This window comes from Larimichthys crocea, chromosome XVII (assembly GCF_000972845.2).
Source record: "Larimichthys crocea isolate SSNF chromosome XVII, L_crocea_2.0, whole genome shotgun sequence".
Classification (NCBI taxonomy): domain Eukaryota; kingdom Metazoa; phylum Chordata; class Actinopteri; family Sciaenidae; genus Larimichthys; species Larimichthys crocea.
The window spans coordinates 13886307-13910773 of NC_040027.1; the positions used below are offsets into that span (position 1 = coordinate 13886307).

The 24467-nt window shown below is 40.4% G+C and overlaps 1 protein-coding gene across 3 annotated transcripts; it reads right to left on the reverse strand.

Annotated features, from left to right (window-relative positions):
- Positions 1 to 23308, reverse strand: gabra5 (gamma-aminobutyric acid type A receptor subunit alpha5). Of its 3 annotated transcripts, none has more exons than XM_010744022.3 (10): positions 22761 to 23308; positions 21594 to 21678; positions 21276 to 21400; positions 19515 to 19582; positions 18614 to 18834; positions 15900 to 15982; positions 6910 to 7053; positions 3154 to 3306; positions 2784 to 2995; positions 1 to 1423 (listed from the first exon to the last, which is right to left on the reverse strand). In XM_010744022.3, the coding sequence occupies exons 2-10, from the start codon at positions 21674 to 21676 to the stop codon at positions 1133 to 1135; spliced, it is 1380 nt and encodes a 459-aa protein (XP_010742324.1). In that variant the 5' UTR covers positions 21677 to 21678; positions 22761 to 23308; the 3' UTR covers positions 1 to 1132. The 3 variants fall into 3 exon arrangements, with proteins under 3 accessions (XP_010742324.1, XP_019130893.1, XP_019130894.1); XM_019275348.2 differs by lacking the exon at positions 22761 to 23308 and adding an exon at positions 22527 to 22754; XM_019275349.2 differs by lacking the exon at positions 22761 to 23308 and adding an exon at positions 22093 to 22364.
- Positions 23309 to 24467: the final 1159 nt, after the last annotated feature.

The window sequence follows — 24467 nt, forward strand, 5'->3', positions numbered from 1 at the left end:
GGTCAAAATACAATAACCTGGTCGATGTGACTTTCTGTCTCTTTGATTCGCCTGATAACCTGATAAGCTCAAGTCCGTCTAAATTATGACAAAAAAGTGATTCTGCTCAAAGCATCCAAATATTTATCAAGAATATTTGCAAGTTATCATCAAAGCGTATAGAAACAACAAACTGATCTAAAAAAACAAACAAAACAAAAATATTTTTAAAAAAAACATTGTATATTTTGTCAAAATTGCTAAAGCTCAAGTTATTCTGCTCATTTCTCAATATCCAGTCAATGAAGCACTAGACTAGAGTAACACTGTGTTGCTGTATATGCATAACATAGAAGCTAACCTTACTGGCTTAGTGGTGCTTTTCTAAAAGCAGGGCATATATACATGTTCCTTAAACTACGTACATACATACAAGATTCTCAACATGGTAACTCGGAAACAGAAGCTGCCACTACAACTTTTAGATTTTAGCTTTGAAATCTGTCCCCATGTAATCTTTACATAAACAGAAGAATTATATTTAAGGAAAACTGGTCATTCAAAATGGAGGAGGAAAGAAAAACAAACAAACAAAAATGATTTAATGAACGTTGAACTGCAGGAGATTTCAGTGCATTCATAATGAGTTATCACACTCTGAAGGCAACACATTTAGCATGGCTATTCATCTGCTTATAACAAGGAAGCAAAGTTCCATGTGCCTGGGCCCAGCCTCGCATACCTGGACCTCCGGCCCATTTGTACAAAGTAAGACTTATAAAGGTAAAAGCCGCTTTTGAGTAATAACACAGTAAAAATGCTGTTTTGCATAGCATTTGGCCTTGCTGTACCATCATCTACTATAGACTCGAGAAGAAAATATAAATGCCAAATGCTAAAACATTTAAAATATCAGAATCTGGCAGAAACTATTCAGTGACTGGAGTTCTAAAATGAGGTAAATGAAACCGTCTAAGGAAAAGTTGTTTATCATACATGTACAAACTCAAGGCAAACATGGCAACGTTTTCCTGAAGCGACAGACATGCAATGTTATCAGATGACCTTTAAAAAAACACATCTATGATACAAGGACTAAGTGCCTGGCATTTTGATCACGTTCCAGTTATGAAATCAGGATCAATGACAGCGCTTACACAGCCCCTTTGATCACCGGTTCCCTATTGAGATACGTGGCCCAATACACCAGGTTGAAGGTCCCAAACAGCATCGGGAACACTATTCTGGACATCTTGTCAATCTTGCTCACACTGTTGTAAGTCTTTTTGGGGTCTGGGGCCTTGGTTTCAGTAGGTTTGAGCTGTACAGCCGTGCTATTTGAAATAGTAGAGATGGATGCGTCCTTTGTAAGGTTGGTTGTATAATTCACACCGGTCGAACAGGTGTTGTTTGGTTTTTTGGACAGAGCCAAAGGGTCCTTCTTCTGTGGGGAGAAAGAAATGTATTGATCACCTTAAATGGGTGCTGCACATTCACTGAACATAAAAAAAACAAGCACACGTACACACAAAACACAAAGAGAGCAATAAAAGATGGCCAGTGCTGGTGGAGAGTGGGGATCAATGTCCTTGGGCAATAATGAACTGGCACTGTGCCACAACACCGGCAGACTTAACTGTGAATCTATTGATCCACTATTCCTGAACTTCTACATCTTGCCTAATTCATCACTTACTTTATTGTGTTTGACATGTACTTTTTCCACTCCTCCTCCACCTCCCATTACACACCAGCACTCAGAGAAGAGAGGCTGAATACAGCAAAGAAGAAAAGGGTAAAGCCGAGTCAACCGCCTCTGACGTAGCCTACGGCTGACCCATACACATGGCTGTGCAACATGGCGGCACTCAGTGCTGCATAGACAGAGAGCTTAAAGTGTTTACACCACTAGCACATGAGCTTTGGAAACTCGCAGAAAAGAGAAAGTTTTCAGGGAGACAGTAGACAACCTTTCTTCAAAAGGAAAACTGTAGCATTTATATCGATCTGTGCTGTCTTGTAAAGCTACCAGACTTCATTGACAAAAACAGAACGTGGTAGTTGCTGGATCACTAACCGATTGGTTAGTTTGCTTGTGTTGCTGCGTTTTAACATACAGTAGTAGTTTGGATCCATACTAACATTAGTACACTTGTTAGTCACACACTAACTGATACTGATTTAAAGGTTTGGCCTTTTTAGGTGGCTAAAATACGTTTTGCTGTCGTCCCCATCCACAGCAGTGCATTGCTACTTGTACGAAGTACTTCATACATTGCCAAACTAACGCTTTAAGTTAGTTCCTAGAGTTTCTTGTGCTTGATAAACATTGTTTATGTGTAATCATACTTTGATTTATGCTCATATTTTCAAACTATTTATAAGTAAATACTAATGACAGCTTCCAACAGCCATAATTCAGTACTTTGTACATTTATTATCATTTTTATCAAGCATTCCTGGCTTTTACAAACTTTCTGCTACCAACCAATGTACATTACTGAGGCTACCTAATAGAAACACAACAATCTGTATTAACAAATAAGTTGAGAGACACCATGAACTACAGGCTGATACTTCGAAAAGGCCTCTTCTGAATGAACATTTACACAAACAGACAAACTTATATTAGTTGTGGGGACTCTCTATTGTTTAGATTCATTCTCTAGCCTCCAATGCTAAACAAGACCAGCTTTTCAGTGCCAAAAAATAGTTTGATCCCCACATTGCGAGCCAGCTGCCAAGTTTGGGTCACCACAGTGCGTTATCATAAAGGACACACACACACAAACATAAACACATACCTTGGGCTGTTGGGCCTCCATTGCCTTTTTTCCATCCCAGGCCCAGCTCCTCTTGGTGAAGTAGTTAACGGTGGCAAACTCAATGAGGGCAGAGAAGACAAAGGCATAGCACACTGCAATGAACCAGTCCATAGCTGTAGCGTAAGCCACTTTAGGCAGCGAGTTTCGAGCGCTGATGCTGAGGGTGGTCATGGTGAGCACTGTGGTCACACCTGGTGATGGAGAAAACTGTTACTAACCAGATTTACTATTCTGTTTTTATCCTGACAGATTAAATCATAGCACAGGTTATGCATGCATGATTTAATTCATTTTAAGTTTTAGACTTTGCAGTCTTTTAACACGTATATTAAGTGTACGATCAGCTCACCAAACACTGTACGTGCCGGCACAGACTCCCGGTTGAGCCAAAAGGACACCTGTGACAGGATTACAGTCATGAAGCAGGGCATGTAGGTCTGGATGACAAAGTAGCCGATCTTCCTCTTCAGGTAAAAGTGAGCCATCATCACCGTGTATTGACCTGTAACAAACAGCACAACAAAAGAGGAGGGGACGCTCAGTGTTGACACTAGTTCTCTGAAAATCCAATCCATACTCTGACAGTGAAGAAGATAACATCCAGTGACACTGGACACGGTGTGGGATGTAGAAGTGGGGTGGATGATTCGGTACAAAATTTGAGATGGATTTGGATTTTGACTACTCCTGTTGGTATTATAAAATCACAGACAGCACAGCAAATCCCATCTGGGGGACAATAGGAGAATAAAAGCTATTAATGGCTTACACTAGTATTCAGCATTTACTTTTATTACCATGAACACAAGGACTGTCAATCCCACACACATCATCCTGCTGCTGTAAACATTCACCAGAGCACCAAACTTGTTATAATCCACAGCTTAAAAGTCCAGTGTGTCACATTTAAGAGATGGACCAACAAACCTTCAGTTTTGGTCTTTTCATGGGATTTATTGACTATTAAAATGACAGCAGTGTGCTACTAATACTACAAAACTGACCATTTGAATCCATACTGTATCTTTCTTTTCTACTGCGACACTAAGTCCTTTTGTTTACAGTTAACACACAAATCACCAGTGTGTAGGATTTAGTGGTATGTAGCGGTGTAGTTCCTCTAAAAACAGTAAAGTCTCACTTAAGAGTCAGTGTTTAGTTTGTCCATTCTGGGCTACTGTACAAACATGGAGGACAACGTGGAAGAGGACCCACAGCGTAGATAAGATTAAAAAAACAAAAAAAAACATAATTCTTATTTTCAGGTGAATATACACAAACGAAAACATAACTGAAGAACTTAAAACTCAGTAAATTATTTAGCCTACCTGGAATAAAGCCTTATCATTTATCAGTTTACTAGATTATTGTGCTTTAGTGCTGCATATTAAAGGACCAATTAATCAAATAACCTCACATGAATTGCTGGATCCCTGAGGGTCTTGGGCCTAGGCCGGTAATCAATTCAACAAATGCGCATGCTTTGAAAGTTTTCAAAAATGCCAACAAGTTGTCAAAAGGCAATAACTCTGATTTATTGTTAATAATAAATAAAGCATCTGTCAGTGTTTGAAAACCATTAGCTAGTTTCAGCAGCAGATGAAGTTCATAAAAGCAGGTGCGTTATCAGGTTATCCTGTGATTCAGTCCTTAAAGGTCCAGTGTGTAGGATTTAAGGGCATCTGGCTGTGAATTGCAACCCCCTCCACTCACTCTCCTGTTCCTAAAGCAAGAGGGAGAAACAACAGTGGCCACGAAATGCACAAAAAATGTGAAACACCCGATTTAGAGCCTAGTTTGGTTTGTCCACTCTGGGCTACTGTAGAAAAATGGTGGTTCGACATGGTGGACTCCATGAAAGAGGACCTGCAGACATATTTTCAGGTCATATTCAAACTCTCTATGCTCTGATAACAGGAATATGATTATCATTCATAAGATCACTGGACATCTACCTGCTTTACGTTTCCATATGTCTCTCTCTTTAGGTTGTGACTGTTGCTGCTATTTACCACAGTTAAGTGACTCTGTGATGACACTAATGAAGGTCACCTATCTGGCTGTTTCTTTTTATCTATGACCTGTTGTCAGTGGGGATTTCTTACTCTGAGAACCCTCTAAAAGTTCCCTCATTCATCGTGTTTTTATGTGTGCCGCATTAAATCTGTCTGGGGTGTTTTTATTTCCGTCAATCAGTGGTTGTTGTGCGGTCCCCGGAGGCTGTGATTACAGCTGAACTTTTACGTGACAACCTCTAGGACAGACTTCTCCTCCAAATATGAAAGTGTGAGCTAAATTACTGAAAAACTGTGGAAGTCATCATATCCTGTTAATCAACTGAAGGTTGTTTTTTTTTATTTCCTCAAAAATCCTGTCGAGCCGTGGAGTCTGATAAACTATAGAAAATCCACAGATGACTGCTGCTTTCTCCTGGCAAAATCGGATTTTTCTGTCCCACTAATCCCTTGTCACAATCTGCATCCTGTATCTCTCTCTCCCTCTCTCTCTCTCTCTCTCTCTGTGTGAGTTTGAGTGTGCGTGTGTGTGTGTTTGTGCATGTGTGTGTGTGCAACAGACAGTCCGTCCCATTCTGTCAGGCCAGGCCACTCTTGATTGGGGACATACATCCTTTCCTGCCTGAGCTTGAACACTACAACAGACCTGGATCAGCGGTGATTACACGCAGGTACACAGATGACCGACGCAGAGGAGGGTTGAGAGGGACTGGAAGAAAGTTTGGATGGTCCATGCAATGCGGCGACAAGCATCATGTCTTTAATGAAAAGGGCACCTGTGTTGCCTTTGCTCCGAGGACTACCAGCCAGCAGTCCAGCTCTGTGCTGGCACGACTGGGCGAACCCTACCCTAATCTGACCGCCTGCTGGGCTTGGAAGTGGATGGAAATCTCCAAGGCGTGAAAATGCGGTTGTGGTGGATTTTACTGTTTGGTTTTTGGAGTGTTTGCGGGGAACTGCCATTCATAGCGGAGAACAACGCAGCTATGTTGGTCAACTGGTGAGTTCAGATCAAAAACCATCTGTTGAGCTTTGCCTCTTTTCTGTTTTGATCCGAAAGCGGCGATGTGTGTAACGTAATGAAAGTACAAGGTTTGTCTGCCATCAATTCAATTCCCGTGTCGATATTTTCATCCCCTTCAGCTTAACCTGTCAGGTCAGAGGTCACCTGCGCCTGGTGTGAGCCCTTTGCTGAGCTATTCTCGGCTCGTTAAAGAGGGTTTGCACCTCAGATTACCAATGCTAATTAAGACCACGTTGGCTCTGTGTGTGTCTGAGCAGTGCAGGTTGGGTATACGGTGGTCTTTCTCCAGTTGGACTTCCTTCTGCTGCTTAAAAAACACGGTGGCATACTTAACTGTACAGTTTTAGTCCTTAATGCATTATCCAGCATCTTTCTTTCAACTATCTCCGTATACATTACAGCTATAGAAACGCCCCGCCTGTAATAAACTCACCAGCAGCAAGCAGCAGAAATGTATTATCATACTTCTTTACATAACAGAATTAAGCAGATGCCGCTCGCCCCCCCTCCTCCGCTCCCTCCACGTGTCTCCGCCTCAGCAGCCAATCCCTGAGCTGTGACGTCACTCGGTAAAAGCACAACTGATGGGCCTGCGTACGGATTAACCCTACAGACCCAATGGCTCAGACCACGGATAAGTGATTTTTTTTTTTTGCCCCCTCCCCTCTCTTATCTTTCCTCTTCTTTGGCTGCCCCCAGAGACAGCTGGCTACGTGTGGGAGGGATTCTCAAATCCTTGTGATTCATTCATTTTCTCTATCCAGTTTGATTTGAAAAAAAAAAAAAAAAAATTCTTCTCACAACATCTTTGGATGGCACACAGTGTAATAACACCGAGCTGAATAATAGGGTTGAAGGAGGGGAGGGCTTAACAACCCTGCTCCTGCCTGGAGCTGCTGTCTGACTGGTGTAGTAAGGGAGGAAATAAGATACGATAGCGGAGGGATTAAGCAACATGAATTCTAGCTAAGGTGTAGATGGTCGCGTGCATTATAGAGTAGATCGCCTCTAATCCGAAGCCTGGTCGCCGGGGGTCAGGTGGCGGTTTACTCTCGCTTCGCTGTACCTCGGCTGGTGTAGATGTCCTCTGTTCCTGCAGTCTGACCAATCAGGTGATACTGATTGAGCCGAGAGCCTTCCTCTGCCACCTCCACTGAGTTAGCGGCACCTTTAGTCCACTTGTAGACCACCTCAGAGACTGGATACGCATCTGTGAAGACAGAAACAAGTGCACACTTTACTTTCTGCATCTGCAAATTAAATATTCCTGATAAGCAGCTGCAACTTTTAAGGACACTCCGAGAGCGTCCAGCCTTCTATGATATGCAAATCAGCAAGCACAACTACTATATACTGTCTGTCTGTACTACACATCTTCTTCCTCGGCCCATGCTACACCCTTCCACCAGCTTTCCTGAAAATCAGGCCAGTAGTTTTTCTTTAATCCTGCTGACAAACAAACAAACAAACGGCACCAATTTTTGTAAACAAACATTCAGTGGTTCCAGCATCACCAGATGCTTTTCTTTGTCATCAGTCTTTAGAGCAAGCAGGCAGCAAAACTCGATTTATCTGGCAGATTTCATTCCAGTGGAGAGACATACTTATACACAGGCACACACATATATAACAGATATAAAATATACACATGTGTATATGTATTTATATAAAGGGAGAGAGGTAAAACAATCAATTCAATTAGGAAAATAATCAGTAATAGCAGGACTGTATGGCAGTGTTGTAGAGATCAGTCTTGGTCTCAAGACAACTTTTTGAAAGTCTTATTTTTGTCTTGGAATCAACTGCATTTTTACTCTGTCTTGTCTCGGTCTTGGACAGAGAGGACCACACCTCAAAGACATTTGGAAAATGTCATCTACATATTAGCTGCCTAAGTATGCTACATACTGCCTGGTCTTGTTCTTGGTCTTGACTGAGCCTGGCCCTGCTTTGGTCTTTGGTTTTGACTCTGTCTCAAACCCTCAAAGTCTTGGTCTCGATACACTCTGGTCTTGGTCATGACTCGGTCTCAGTTTAGGTGGTTTAGGAGTTTAGGATTATACTGGGGTTCAGATGTTTTAATTAATATAGTGTGTGTGTATCCTGTCTTTTGCATGTTATCTTATTTGGCCTGTGTTTTATTGAGGCTGGCAGGGAGAGATAATTATAAATCAATAGTACAAAGACAGGAGAGACAGGTTAGGGAAGTATCATTTGGATAAGGAACATAATGTTCATTACTGAGCAGAAAACCAAAAAAGGACGTTATGATATTAACTGTATCAGTGCGGAGGTGTCCGAGACAGCCCATTAAAAAATGTATAAGAACCAACTGTTAGAGCTCCTCAGGGAGCCTTTTCTCTGTAACCTCTTTTGTGTGTTGCACTGTTAAACGCTCCTTCTTGTGCGAAAATAATAGATTCAACTTTGATACTTTGAATCCAGTCTTTCTTACTAAAGGGTTTTTCCCATAACAATAACTACAACAGTGCTAAATGGATACCAGTGCTTCTCTCTAATTTTTCTGTTCAAAATATGGAACTGATCATTCTTTGTTTTTAATGAGGCTGTACAGTAACTCACAAATTAATAATATTATTGTGTTTACTCTGCGACAAATATTCAAAAGCAAGTTCCAGTTACTTTAGCTACTTCAATCAAATATAGACTCTAATAGTGATTATTGTTTTCACGATCTTTAAATCAAAAAGAGAGAAAACAGATATGAGATTTGAGCGGCAGTGGCTCGTAGGTGGTTGGTTCAATTCCCGAGGACTTCTGCTTCATGTTCATGTATCCTTTTTCCAACAGGGCTCCTGATGTCCAACAAAATCACATTTTCTGGACATTTATATATTATTTTAGCATTCTCTGTGAGCTTTTGTTACTTCCCCTCAAACAAAAATGACTTTTGATAAATGACGTGTTACATGATTACAATTATGTTTATTTCCTTAACAAGTCACTTTATTGCTCTCGACTTGTCAAAGTAGAGAAATGTGAATGAGCATGCTCAGTGACGTCACAGAGCTGATACAGAGATGCACTGTAGTGTCGGAATAAGCAGATTTTGGCACCACAGATAATTAGTCGGATAAATTCAACGTTTCGTTGTCAAAAAACTACAATAAAAGATAAATATCACCAGTCTTATACTTTAAGGAGCGTTTATCAGTGGTGTCAACACTACATATAATAGGAGGGAAGTCTTATGCGCCTTGCAGAAACAGATTTTCTCCAGCAGTGGCAGCATTCGCGTGTGAACCTCCAGGAACATCAGTCAAACACTGTTTAAATGTTGGTGTTGCTGCGTTCCTCGACTTTAAGATGTTATAGCTAAGAAATGTGACGCGGCTGTGATACAACATTTGACCTTTCACCCACTTTGCTTCATTACACAGAGATTAACTTTGGTGTCACTGTTAAGAGCTCGTGTTTGGATCTGATGTAATCAGTTTCAGCGTATCACAATCAGATGTTCCTAATGGCATGATGTTATGTGCGAACGTTGGCACAGTTTGAGAGATTGTCTCGAACGATTCGAGGTTCACTCACGGGTTTGACCTTTCAGCTTTGGAATTAGTATTTTAGTGGCTTGTTGACTGTTGTTGTGTGTTTGGCACAGCACAGCTGATGGTAAGCCTCAGACTCTGCTCGCCCTTTTTCATCTGCTCACGCATTTCAAACACATTTCTGCATACACACAGTCTGTCATTCATGCGAGTTCATTTTGGAAACAAGCAAGCCCTGCAAAATGCAAAAACACTCTCACTCTCGCTCATGCTGTACTGTAGTACAAACCGCACACATACTGTAGATGCACTAAATCTGTGAGTGTGTGTGTGTGTGTGTGTCTCAATTGTACTGCAGTGCAGTGTCCAATCTAACAGTATTGCACTAATCCAGCAACTGTGGTGTTAGAAGACTTGACAGCAATTTAGATTGACCCCAGCCAACCAGTCTGTGGATTATCGTCTCAAAGACTATCTGTTTTGTCTCAAACAAGTCTTTGTGAGCAGTTATTTATTTTCTTTTGCAAGCACACATCACTTTCACATTTTAAGAGCAAAGTATTAAAAAAATGACAAAATATTCTGCTCTTAACGACTTTGTCTGCATTTGAACAGCGAAGAGTTTTGTCTGTAGATCAAGGCCACACTTTGTACATGGGTAGATGAAATATACATTATGTAACGGCTGAGCTTTTAAATTGCTTTAAACAAACTGAAATACAAACTGAACTGTTGCATAGTTTGAGGTTTTTATGTGTTGTTGCTGCATCCTGAACAAGCTGTAAAGGAGAGTTTTGTGTTTTTTTGATTGATTTAATATGAAATTCAAGAAAGGAAACTTTCATAAAGACAATAGAGCATAAGAGATATTTGTTGTTGACGTCTAACAAGAATAAAAAAATAAAAAATAAACTTCTGGCAGTCAGTTAAACATAGTTACATTCATTATATGGTGTGTTTTTTTTTTTTTAATTTATATAGTTTCGGCCAATTGCCAAGTGTAGTGACAAGTCACTGCTTCCAGCCAAGATATGTACGAAACAAACTGGATATATCATGTTAGTTAGTGAGCTTTAGAGGTGCTGGTAAATGGATTCTGTTACCTTTGGACAGAGCCAGGCTGTTTCCCAATTTCCAGTCTGTAAGCTAAACTAACCTAGCTGCTAAGAAGCTAAGCTGCTGACTTCTTATTTAGCGTACAGACCTGAGAGTCATATTAATCTTCTTATCTAACACTTGTCATGAAAGTGAATAGACATATTTTACTTGAATGTCACTGTCATTTCCTCTCTGTACACAGTTTTTGCTGTGGGTACGATCAGACGCGAGAAGTACGTAATGATTTATGGCACACACCAGTTTCATGGATCATAGTTTACGGGGAAATGATTAAACTGCTGCGAACTACAGCTGCTGTCAGCTAATGTTAGCTCAGTTTGTTAGCCAGGGTGCCCGTTCTGTGAGCTCAGAACACCGGTGGAGTGGTAGTGTTTGTACCGCAGGTGTTTTGGACCAGCAGGAAGAAGAAGAAGAGGTTCTCAGGCACGGGGTGTCGTGCCAGAACCGGAGCTGGGCAAGCATGCAATGTAACCGGGCTCAGCAGTCTCTATGGACATAATGTCAAAACTTTGTTTATGCTTTACCATTTAACCAGACAGATAATCAACTTTGGAATTAATTTGTATCCATAACAAGGACTGTGTATTTTATCCCCCACTATTTACATTGAAAGCACATTAAGATGGATGTCTTCATGAATAGGAGGAAAGATTACAGGTGTGTAGTGCTCACCTGTGCTTCTTTTAAGACAGATTTGAAAAATGTGCAGCGCCGCGTCCTCCAATAAAAATGTAAATGTGTCACACATGCAGACGCAAACATAATATATGTCACATAGCTGACATGTGCATACTATATATAATACATTGAATGCATATGACACAGTATAATGCACAGTATGAAGGTTCTGCATTGTGTTTTTAGAAATTAAATTTAAGTAAAGGATGTGAAGTACTAGTAATGCTGAAAATAAAACACAAAGACAGGCGCATAATATACATTCACCCTCAGTGAGTATCTGAGTATCTAGTGCTGCGTTCATTCACTGAACCAGCTAGTCATACGAGGAAGGGGGAACAAGTTGAATGAAATTCAATTGCTGGAGAGTACAATGAACTTCCTGCAGCAACAAATAATAAAAATATATTCTGGCTGTAAAAGATTTGTCCTTTCAGATATTGTAGAGAAAGAACACTGTGGTTAGATTCTGTTCATATCAGCCAGTTTTTACGGTCACCATCAATGTCCATTTTAACTCAGTATAATGCACTTTGTCCATCTGTATGATCAGTATTTGAATGATTTATTTGATGTCTAAATAAATTGTTTCAGTCTAAATCGTCACACACAGCTCTTCCATGCACACATGCTTTGGTCGGCCTGCACCCAAACCTCGTGTTTCTAAAAGTGTTAAACATCCATTCTTCCTTAAATTGAAGTTCCAGCAAATTTAACAACCACAATTGTTGTGTTGTACCCTGAAATTAACGTTTAGTCTCTGACATTTCAGGATAATCACTGATTTTAAATGCCCCCCAGTCTTTAGCAGATGTGGTTAAATACTATAATTCTAATACAAAGAAGTCTACTGTCAACTGGTTGCGGCAGATGGCCGCCCTCCAATGAGCCGTGTTTCCGCCTCTTAAAGGAAGTTTTCCTTGCCAACGCTGCCAAGTGTTTGCTCATGGTGGGAATCATTGAGTCTCTATATATAATATTATAAAGAGTACTGTCTGGACCTGCTCTATGTGTAAAGTGTCATGAGGTAACGTCTGTTATGATTTGCCGCCATATAAATAAAACTGAACTGAATATGTGACCTTTAGTTGACACAGAAGAGCCTATTACAGTAGCATGCTGACTGCTGCAAGTCATCTTGACAAGGAGATGCACTTAACCATTTTAGTGGCACTATAATTTGTTTTGCAAGCTAAAGTGAATGTGGGCACTTGTAAGTTTGCACACACACAGCTTGTTTCCACCTCCCTGACTTATTTCAAGTCTTTATCCTGCTGTGTGCCCTTTTGGTATTTTCCGCTATCCTCCTGCAGGCTATTACAGGACACTCTTCAGTGAATAGTTAAAGCTGCCTTCGCTCCAGCTGTTGGAAATGATGATATATTACGTTACATATACAGATACTTACATGAGTTAACAAAAATGTAGTAAAGTAGTCTATAGCAAGAAATAAATGAACAGACTGTGTGAAAATGAGACTGTCGCTTTTTTTTTTTTTTGCTTTCTATTTGCATTTCAGGTCATTTACAGGCGCTCCCCCTCTATTCATTTGAGAGACGCAAGCTATTATTTCAGCTATGAATTAGCACGGATGCAAAAACAAAATTAGCATTTTACTATGATGTGAAGCGGATATAATTAAAACCAGAACAGCCGCAGAAAGGCTTAAAGGCTCCTAAAATATACCAATAAGCTAAAGTGGACCTTGTGTTGTCTGGTTTACAGTAATAGAAATGAATCAATGTAAAAATTACAACTGCTGAGGTATCTGTAAATGCACCGAATTAAACACATTTCATGGTTAGTGTATCCTAGAATCCAATCAATGCAGTAAAAAAGAGACAGAGTGTGTGTGTGTTCACTACAAGATAAGACAAGATAACAGCAGTTAAGATAACAAGCAAACAAATGAACAGTGTGGTGTTGTTAACATTCCCATTTACTCCGTCAGCTGTCTTTCCGGTTGTCCATTTCTGCTTTGTTACTATAGTAGTGTTGTCACTGGCACTCGTTTAATCTTTCTGCACCTCTCCACATAGATAAAAAAGACTGATTCTACTTAAACATGAAGCTAATTATTAGAGGGAAACAAACAGCTAGCCTGACTCTAAAGCTCACTGAGGGTAAAACCGTCACGTTGTGGTTTTATGTTTTATATTTCTCACCCCAGTTTAGAGCAAGCAGTTCCTTAAACGTCCACTTGAGGCTGGCTACAAAATGAGTCTCCATAAGTCCCCATGTTAAAATGTCCAACTTCACAGCAGAAATAAACATGTTTACAGCCTGGTACAAAAAACAGCTTTGGTCTCTATAGCTAATTTCCCCGTTCATGACAACTGTACTGAGGGTGAATTTATATAGAACTCACCTGTTCAAATTATATTATGGTTTAAAGTTATGAATAATTAGAGCGGGGTTGCTTCGATTGACAGGTGGGTGTTGTTACAGGTAGCTTGTTTGAGCAACCAGGCACCATTCAGTCCACCTCAGGTCTGCCAATAAACCACATCTTTGCCGATTTTTGGATTAGCCAGGCGGCGCTACCAAGATGGCAGCGACCAGAGCCACCACACTGTGAGCTTACATCACAGATACGAAGTCCATGTTTTATACTGTTTATGGTTTAAGCTACACTAAGGTAAACATCTCCTGGGCCTTGGCTTCATATTTAATAGACAGATATGAGAGTGGTATCAATATAGTATCATGTGATTTGGACTTCTAACGATTACATTGAAGCCCAAAAAAAAGAGTGTGAGTGTTAAATTCGTATACTGTACACTAAAATGACACTTTGTCAACCAAAGAGCTACTGCAGCTACAGCTACAGTACACAGACTCACCATATGTGGCTACCTTCACATCAACACAGCTACAAATAACATTTCTCATGTCATTTACATCAGCCAAACACTATATCCTTTAAAAAGTGCCAAGGATATAACTGTATTCTGTCCCTTACTGTTTGGATGTACACTAAAAGAATCGTGAGGCAGAGATCGACCCTGATGATGATAGTAGAGCTCAGTCCATGAGAGGTGATTAACACAAGAGCAAAGGACAGGTCTACTGTAGCTCTGAAAGCCTTGAGCTCATGACTGAGTGCTGTCCATTAGGTCAAAGGATTAGCTGGGGTTAATGGAGTCGGACAAAACAGGAAATACTGCACCGCGGTAACTTTTACAGCGTATAGGCTGCACTTTGACATTAGATTTAAAATAATTTCATGGTCAACAATGTACAAGCATCAAGCATCAAATACTTTTTGTTGGATGGTGTTCACATTGTCACCTTTGTTGTTGTAGATAATACTCACACAGCTTAGAAAATCTCTTTCAGTGACACAGATCATACATGTTTAAATACATACATGAACTATGAGGTACAACATGTAGATGAGTCAAATATTCTGAGAAAAGTTTAAATAATATCATATTATGTATGTATGACTCAATTACTTTATTTATTTGTGCATTATTTACCATTGCATTTATAATTTTTAAGCTTTTTGGCTTCTTATCCCGAGATAACAGGATTATTTTTTTGTTTGCTTTTATTGATACACCAAATGTTCCACCTCAGCCAAGTGAAAAACATTTTTACCGTATTTTATTTATTTATCTATTTATTTATTTATTTATTTATTTATTTATTGACATTTTGTTTTTAATTATGCAAATTCACATTAAAACAAGTGCATGTATTTTCCTCCATCTCTTGTTAAGAGCCTGGTGGTCTAGCTGCTCCATGCAATCGTCCTTACAAGGAAAAATAAAGTCATATTGAAATTAATTGAATTTAGGTGTCTCAGTCACGTGTTACACTGAATCTGCAGATCCATATATAAACTTCATATCGAATTACGTCAGGGCAGGTTTTAAATTTCCGGCCTCATTGATAAGTTCATCGACATCAGATAGCTTGGCACCGTGTAAACAAGCCAATGTCGTCTCAGTTAGTTACTCTGATCATCCCTATGCTTTGTCTCGGCTGGAGGCTGAGGTGAGCAAAGCAGGTGTGGGAGTGGCTAAATGTCATGACACCGAGCAGGCAGCACATGCAGCTTTGCTCGGAGAGCGTTGAGGCCCGAGATAACCCTCCATACATCAGTGGCAGGGAAGACCTCAAATGCTAATCTTAAGATTACATGACTGGAACTCCACGGATATATTTATACCTCTAACTAACTAGCTTAAAAGTCATGAGGATGGCCGGACACGAGCTGCAAGTGTGTGGTTTAGCTGTGCATGTACATGGTGTAGGATTGGATTTTTAAAGGTTACCTTGGTGGTAAATTTTAGTGAGTGTGTGTGTGTGTGCCACTAGCTATTTCCACTCTGTGTGTTGCAAATATTTCCCATTAAATGTAGCTGAGGCAGTGAAGGATGCAGGAGAGCAGCCCTGACATGTTGATTAATGGCTTAATCAGGAGCAGTGTGTCAGTGTCTACATAGCTATCTCCTGCACCGCCACAACAATAGCTTTGCACCTGAGGGACACGGGCTGTCAAACACACCCAGGTACATCCGTCCCCACATCCCCTGGCGTGGATGGAGACACTGAAACTGACGCCATGTCAAAACTACGTGCTACTTTTCTCACCGGTGTATTTTTAGAAACATTTGGGAACACTTTCAGAGCTCATGTGTCACCTGTGCTGACATGAAACATGCACACTGTGACTTTTCCTGCATTATTAAATGATGTTACTCGCTGTGTGCACTTGTTCACTGGCGTGTTTACTCACAGCTTCCGAATTTAAGGGGACAAGCATGGGCGTCCATCGGGAAATCCTCCAGTTGCATGGGGCATTCTGCTGATATAGTCAGTCTGAAAGAAGAAGTCATGCGTCCAAAGTTAGAGAGCAAATTGACCGTGCAAGATGAGAGAGATCATAAACATCATCATGATCACCAGCAAACAAATGAACGTGTCCTCCTATTATAAATAATTTGTTTCATCCGGGTCTGGTTTTATTTTGTATACAGTCATTAATCAATGAAAATCTTTTATTAATGTGTCTTGGAGAGTTAACAGTAGAGTAAAATGTCATTTTCCCAGCACACAGCAATAAGCAACTGAGCCACCAGAGGGACCCGTGATGATACCTCATCCTGGAAGAGTGATGCTACTGCATGTGCAAAAATGAGCTTGAGAATTACTTGAGAAATCAATAGAGGGTTATTTTGTGGAGTAAGGCTGCCACCTGTCTGTGGAAGTGCAATAAAGCACAAATAAAAGCTTTACTGGAAAGAAAACCCCAAAACAAACGAGCTTCTTCTAGTCAGTTTAATGTATGAACGCTACCTGCCGACACAGGCCTTATCTAATGCTGCCCTCTGCTGGACTGACTTCTAATAGTCAGAGCTGCAGTCGTTGCCATGGAGATCTGAGTCTGTGCACACAAACACTCACTGTTGCCTCCATGTGACATTTAAATGTCTACACTATAATATCACAATAGTGGACAATACTTGATCGTACTTTGCTTATTGAGTATTTCAATCGCTATCAAAATCGCTACTTTTTCCTCCACTACTTTTATTTTACATGTATAGTCACAGTGCAGATTAAGGTTAAAGACAAATCACACAACTATTTTAGAAAATAAACTGCATTGCTGTTAGATTAAAAAGCCCCGAACAAGCACCAGCCTGCTTGTAGTGTGTCAGTCATTACAAACGTGTAGCTGTGCACCCAAAAACTGTTTAAACCCAGAGAACTTTATTTCAAATTCTAGTTGGGGGTCCAAAGTTTCCTAAGATACCAAATATGCCAGGTGGAATTTTAGGAAATTCTGCAAAATAAATGTAGAATTTATATTTTATATTAATATTGTAGTCAGTGTAAACATCCATACATCCATCTATTATCTGTAACCGCTTATCCTCATCAGGGTCGTGGGGGGCTGGAGCCTATCCCAGCTGACTTAGGGGGTTACACCCTGGATAAGTCACCACATAGAGACAAACAACCATTCATATGCATTTGCACATTCACACTAATTCAGAGTCACCGATTAACCTATTAAGAGCAGCCTAAAGGAAGTGTTGGACCAAGTTTATATATAACGCTGTCATGCCGTGTGGGGTAAAGGTGTACAGTATATGAAGTAGCTAAAATGGCTTCACCCACAGCTGATGATTAAATAATATAATATTCCAATAATAAGTGTTGTTGTGTTTAGTTTTTATTATGTGGCTACTTTAACCTGAGTACATTTAACACCACTCATAATACCTCATCTTGTAATATCCTAATCGAGTGAACAGGACTGAAATTTCAGTATATTACTTACTATTACTATTATATTATTTACTGGACTGACAAAAAGATCAGTTCATAATTCAAGAAATGTGTAAATGAGAATAATATCCAGGTCATCCAGCTCTGTCATAGCATGACTAATATCAACAAAGGGATGTTGCAGTAATTGGGCAGCAATGAATAGATTTAATTAGTGAAGTTAAATATACGGGATAGTGACTCCTTTATAAAACATAGTGACCAATAAGGACAGTTATTTCACATAAGTACGTATTATGTTTTAGATTCATAGCAATGTGTTACCTACTGTATTGTGTGTTAAACTCTGTTTCCTCTGAGAAACATTTTCATGGACACGTTGACTACTTGTGAACGACCGATGTCGGAGAGTAATGCATGCATAAACTGTTTCTCTAATAACCTTGTTCCCAGAACGCAAAAAGCATTAAGGGGCGGCTGTGAAGTCATTTCTAATGGCTCGGAGTGTTCGCAAATGTACTGCAGATTTGTAGCAATTTTAAAGTCCACGGATCGATAATCATTTTTAGCATGCAGCCACGTCCATTTCCTCCAACCTCCTCTGGTATTATTTGATTTGAGGAATTTATTATGCAGATACAATGGTGATATTGATAAAAGTGTTTCCGTCAGGGATCTAAGATCTCTTTCTACTGTGATGTTTTGCTCTCAAATATCACCCATAATCCACTCTAATAAAAGACATTTTTAGGTAGAAGAAGATGCAAACTAGATATGGCTGACTGTTAGAGCAGCACTGAGCAGGATGTGTCGTGTTGTTTTCCCGTCAAAGTAAAGGTTTCTGTTGACGTAGTTGTGCATGAGGAGAAGGAGGAGTGAAGTGCAAGCAAACAAAGCAAACATTTCAAGTTCATCTGACCTCCAGTTTACAGTCAGACAACATTATGATGAATCAATGCACCACTGAGACATGTAGTATGAGTATGTGGGCTGTATTAGTGCTGCGGGGGTTCTTAAAAACCATTACCAAAGTAGTATTACAAGCCAACGGATGTTTTAGTCATCTCTCCACTCTAATTGGATTACACAATATTTCTAAACCACCCTCTGTCAGCTCTTCAAAGTCTGAATTGTAAGACTGATTGGAAAAGAAATGTTTATCCTGCTGTGGTCCAAAGCTGGATTAAAAGCCAGCCGTGAGAGGGAGAGCGTTACCTCATGGTGTACAGCAGAGTGCCGTCATCTTTCAGCCGCAGTAGCTTGTTAGGCGTCGTCATATTATGCGCGATGGATTTCTTCCCGTTGAGGAAGAAAGTGTCCGGAGTCCAGATGTTGCTGGCCAGGAGATTATTCAAGGCGAGCATCTCCATTGGGCCTTTAAAGCAAAGTCTTTCATCTTTCCAGCTTTGACGGAAGAACACATCAATGGTGTATTCCTACAGAAATTAAAGCACACATTACAGTAACTGACTTGCCCAATAAATAATGCACATGTATCTGAGGAGTGAATCATAAAAGAGAGACTAGGATGACAGCTGTTTGTGTACATGAAGCCTCATTTAAGGATCATGATACCATGATGTTATGATTCATCATTATGCATCACTATTCCATGTGTTACACACCACTGATGTGGACCCATTTCAAACACACATTTTATTTTTTTAATGCGTACATCAGAGGAGATTAGGATGTCAGTTAGACAGAATGAGTCATGATAAGCTGAATCAGCTGAAATATGTTCTTAAAATAAGTTTTAATAGGTTAGACAACATCGTAACATAACACAATCGTATTGTGGTTGACCTGTAACTGCAAACTGAAAGTACTAAGTGTATTTCAGTGGAATTTTAAAAACATATTTAAAAATAACCCACAGTATGAAGTGGAAAAGTTCATGCTGTTCATCCCTTTAGTTCAAGTTATTGACGTTAATCTTGGTAATCTTGGTACGTGGTGTTAAAAATACACATATAATAATACTGTGTAAATAATCCAGTGCCGCTTTTGTTTACTATACATATGGTGGATTTTGTTCACGATAATCGTGTAGTAAAAGTTTGATATCATGACAATCGTAGTTCAAGTTGAAAATGTGACTTGAAAATCTTCTTACCATTTCAGTGTCAGAGACTGGACCAAAGCTTGTGACAAAGATGTTGGTTTTGATCTCTGTCACCTTTTCTGTAAGAACAAACTAAACATTATGAGCATTTAAAACATTCATTCATTTATTTTACATTATTATTCAGAACAACTGATGAAAACCTAATGCGGGTTTTGTGCTACCTGTGAAATAAGAACATGGGATGAGTTGTTGCAGTGTCTAACGTACATGGAGCAATGAGTTCTCACACTATGGTACGAGTACCACTTGTGCTACATGACCTCCCTCTAGTGGTACCTGGAGGAATCTCTGAAATAAATAAATACATTTAAAGCATGTTATACTGTCAAAAGACAAAATGTCATTCCTTTGTAGCATTTCCTCAAGTATTCAAATTCATTATTACCCTGCTACAATACATCCATGTCACATGGTAATGTGGCAGCAAGTTAGTGAGTGGAGATAAGCGGTTCAGTAGCACTGCAGTCGTGGCTCCAGACGGGAAATATTCATTTATTTGTTACCACCAAATTAAGCCGTGGTTCTTGAATCAGTTCCATTCACAATAAATTAACATTAAATAATCTTATTAGAATAAACCTGCCTCGTGTGAAGTGTTCCAAGCTGGATAAGGTCTGCCTACACTACTGTATCTAATGTCTGTTATACTGGTGGTGCCTGAGGTGGTATGAGTTTGAGAAACACTGCAGTGGAGCATTGACTGAAGTAAAGTTGCACACTGAAGTCAATATAGACCTTTTCTTACAGCAGCCATTTTGACATGAAGGTAAAAACAAGGTGTTTCCAATGATACTAATAAAGGTTTCCGCTGCACTAAATGGAACAGAGCCTTGATTAGTATCATTGGAAACACCAGCTGAAAATGGCTCAAAATTGCTGCTGTGAAATGCATAATGTAGATTCTTACATTTTAATGTAACTCCCTGTATATAAGGTTGAAAGAGTTCTGACTTCAGCAGCTCCTAGTGGTAAAATTAAAAACTAAGGACATTTGATGGTAGCTATTTAGAAATCCTAATTACACAGTAACTTTATTTTTGCATTCGCTGCCACACTCCAGATGTTTGCAGCATGTCCCCATGAGAGAAGCTCAGGACCAGTGCAATGTAAAGTACATTTTTACTTTACAGAACCAAACAGAGTTCATGATACATTATGATTTAATGGTGTTTAATCATTTAATACTCTGCATCTGCAGTTCCACAAAACACCGAAACATTCTCTCTACTTGTTGTATTTGCTGTCTATAAATTTCTCCTTTATGATGAGAACTTCTCCACTGTTGCTTACTTTGACCTGCATCCAAGGAGCTGCTGTTTAATGACAGGAGTAATGGCTTTCTCAAGGTCACATGAGCACACTGTGTGCTTCGGCGTGTGTTCGTGGCGCCATTAAATCGTACTTAACAGCTGATCGTGTCTCTTTGTCAAAGACTTCATGAATATAGACACATCTTCATCCTCTGGAAGGAGAAGAAGACAGATGTTGCAGTGCAGAGCATTGTTCTTTGTGCGGATCGAAGGGCTGTAATCTCTCATGCAGAGAGATCGATACAGAGGCTCAGCATCTCTCATCTATATCTAAAAGTACGGAGCCTTCTGATGAGTTTTCATCGGAAAAGAGAGACTCCTCCAAGACGTTTTCATAATGACACAATCAGTTCTCACCAAGCGTTACGTGAGACTGTTTTAATTACAAAAAAATGGCAGAGGTGTTGAGGTTTGTATATATTCAGTGGGCTTACTGTACCTCCTAGTCCAGGGCGGAGTCTGTTGTCATATCCGTCCAGCAGTCCGTCCAGGATGCGTGTGAAGATGGTAATGTTGTCATTTAACTCAGCCTCTTTGGGAGTTCCAGCAAGATCCTGGGAGAGGCTGGAGCACAAGAGCAATTACAAACAATGACTTTAGAGCAACAAAAAATAAAGATGATCTAACTTACTTCACAAAAAGTTCACCTTTTTATCCTTTAAACAAAGATTATACAAGCCTTTCTTTTCTCTCTCAAGATGTGAATAATTAAAAAATGTGTCTTTATGTTACAAACTTACAGGAGTCAGTTCCTTACCTCAGACGGCAGGTGATGCTCACAAGCAAGACACAGACCCACAGACGTCTCATTGCAAAGCTGTAGCACATTCCATCGCCCATTCCTGAAACGAGACATCCTCACTTGTTTAAAACTACAAAAAAAAAACACTGAGCTTTGCTGTTTTCCCAGCAGCATTGTTGCAGCACCGACTCAAATGAAAGCAGAATTATTTATTATATGGTCTTCCCTTGTCATAACAGTTTCACTCTGTGAGCTATATAATAAATATCAAATGATATCTCTCATAAAAAAGGTGCAGTACTGTAACCTGCATGCAGCTCTTTGATGGCATTAACTGGCAGATAGTGATATATGAGTCTGACCTCATGGATGTAAAGTGATCAGTAAATCTTCAGCTGCACGTTCACAATCACAAATGTTTTCCCTGAAGCTAATGCACAGCAATGTGCTGACAGTATCACAACACCCAATGCAGCAATCCCAGACAAACACAACAGGACAACATCTGTAGGACCTGCAGATGTTGTTGTTGGCTGATGATGCTATAAAAGTTCCTCTTTGTGTGTCCTTTTCTTTCTCTTCGTCCGGCCAGCTCGCTGCCAAGAGCCTGGACTCAATTTGACTAATTAACCAGAAGTTGATGACTTCTGACAGGATGGAGGCTGAGCTGTGCCGTGCTCTCCACCACCAGTCAATGCCTCTCTACCTGTATCTACCTCAAGATTCTCCACCAGCACATCTGCAATCCTTTCTGCACCTCTGTACATACAGTAAACCATCATCACCACCACCACCACCACCCTCCATCATCTATCCTCCCACCTCTCTGTGTCAGTGTTGCTGTGACTGTGCGCACCCTGCGCCGCATCCCCTTCATTCATTCATTCATTCATTCACGACTCACTCATGCACTCGCATCCCTACAAGGCATCATCACAGTGTAAATACCGCTCTTCCTCCGGCTTTCATCACCACCGTCCTCCCCCGGTTCTCTTGAGTCTGTTACAGCAGCAGCACAAACAGCAGCAGCAGCATCAGCATCAGCAGCAGCACACCTCGGGTACGCACACTACTGTAGCCTGTTCTCCTCCAATGCCCACACGTCCCACTACATCTCTTACTGTACTGGCCTATAACAACGCTCTGCTGCACAGGAGCTGAGCCGCAGTTGCCAGAGCTTACCACACAAGACGATGCGCAGTCAAACTTCTCCCAGATATCTCACACGCAGATTGCACTGTTTAGTATTTTGGCATCAAATCCGAAGAACGTCACCTCCATCCGCGCACAATAATTGCATATCAGAGAGACAGACAGACACAGAGAGAGAGAGACAGACAGACAGAGAGAGGTGGGGAGGAAGAAAAAAAAAAGAAGATGTGGACTAATTTCACTGTCAGCGAGGTTTATTTCGCCCCCAGAGCGATTAAAGGTTTGGCAGCGAAAAAAATAAAGGCTTCCCAACACTTCTGCTGACTGACCATCCTTTAGTTTGGTCTCCGAGGAGGAGCCGGGAGCAGCACAGCCAGCAAGCTTTGCAAAAAAAAATAAAAAATAAAAAAATAAAATAAAAATCCAATACTGTATCCAGAGGGTGCAAGTGCAATGCAAATAAGACTTTGGTGGCGAATTAAAATAGGCAAGGAGTGTGCAGGAGGAGCGGGAGGACGTATGAGCTGATGTACGAGTGGAGGAGAGATGCTGTAAAGAGAGAGAGAGAGAGAGAGAGAGAGAGAGAGATGGGAGACAGATAGGGGAGGGGGTGACATGGCAGAGGGAGAGAAAAGGAATAAAAGGATAAAGCAGTATCAATGCCAACCATAAGAGGGATCTCCATAACAACATAAAAGCTGTTAAAAGCTTTAATAACCTTCTGATGACTGACTGTCTGTTAACTGGGCTTCCTCCTCCTGTGTTTTACTGGTAAAAACATGGCAGCCAATGATACTGCATAAACTACAGACAGACAAAATGTGCAGTCAAGTCAAGTTTATTTGGTATAGCACCGTTCACAGAGCAACAATATGAAGAAGCAAACGATAGAGGCAAGAGAAAGGCCAGTTTGAATAGATAGGTTTTGAACAGCGACCACAGGATGTAAGTCTTGGAGCATAGACTGTATAAAACATGGACGTCGTATCCCCTAAGCGTTGTGAAGCTCAGTGTGTGGCACCATCTTCCAAGACTAATCTAAAAATGGGCAAAGACGTGGATAGTCGGTGGAGCTGAGGCCCAAACAAGCCACCTGTAACAGCATCCACCTGTCAATCAAAGTGGCCTTAATTAACTTTAAGCCTTAATATAATTTCAACGGATGAGTTAAAAAGAATTTAACTCTCAGTACAGTTGTCACGAATGGGGAAATTAACTATAGAGACCAAAACTGTTTTTTGTACCAGGCTGTAAACATGTTTATTTCTGCTGTGAAGTTGGACTTTAACATGGGCGCTTATGGAGATTGACTCGTTCTGTAGCCGGACTCAAGTGGACGTTTGAGGAACTGCACTTCTGAGTTGGCTTCACTTCACAGAAACACAGAGGTTACCACTTAGTATTTACCAAACAGGGAAGGGTTAATGGAAAACACTATTGCCAGTTTTTGTCCGGCACCTGACAATGCCGGACTCTATATGTGAGAACTTAAAGGTCCAGTGTGTAGGATTTACTGGCACCTAGCTGTGAAATTGTAAATTACAACCAACTGAATACTCTACCACACTTCACCCTCTCCTTCCAAGCATGTAGAGGAAAAACATTCGGCTTGAAATTCACATAAAAAGCAAAAGGCCATATTTAGTTTGTCTGTTCTGGGCTACTGTACAAAAATGGTGGTTCAACGTGGCGGACTCTATGAAAGAGGACCCGCTCTCACTGTAGATATGAAGGACT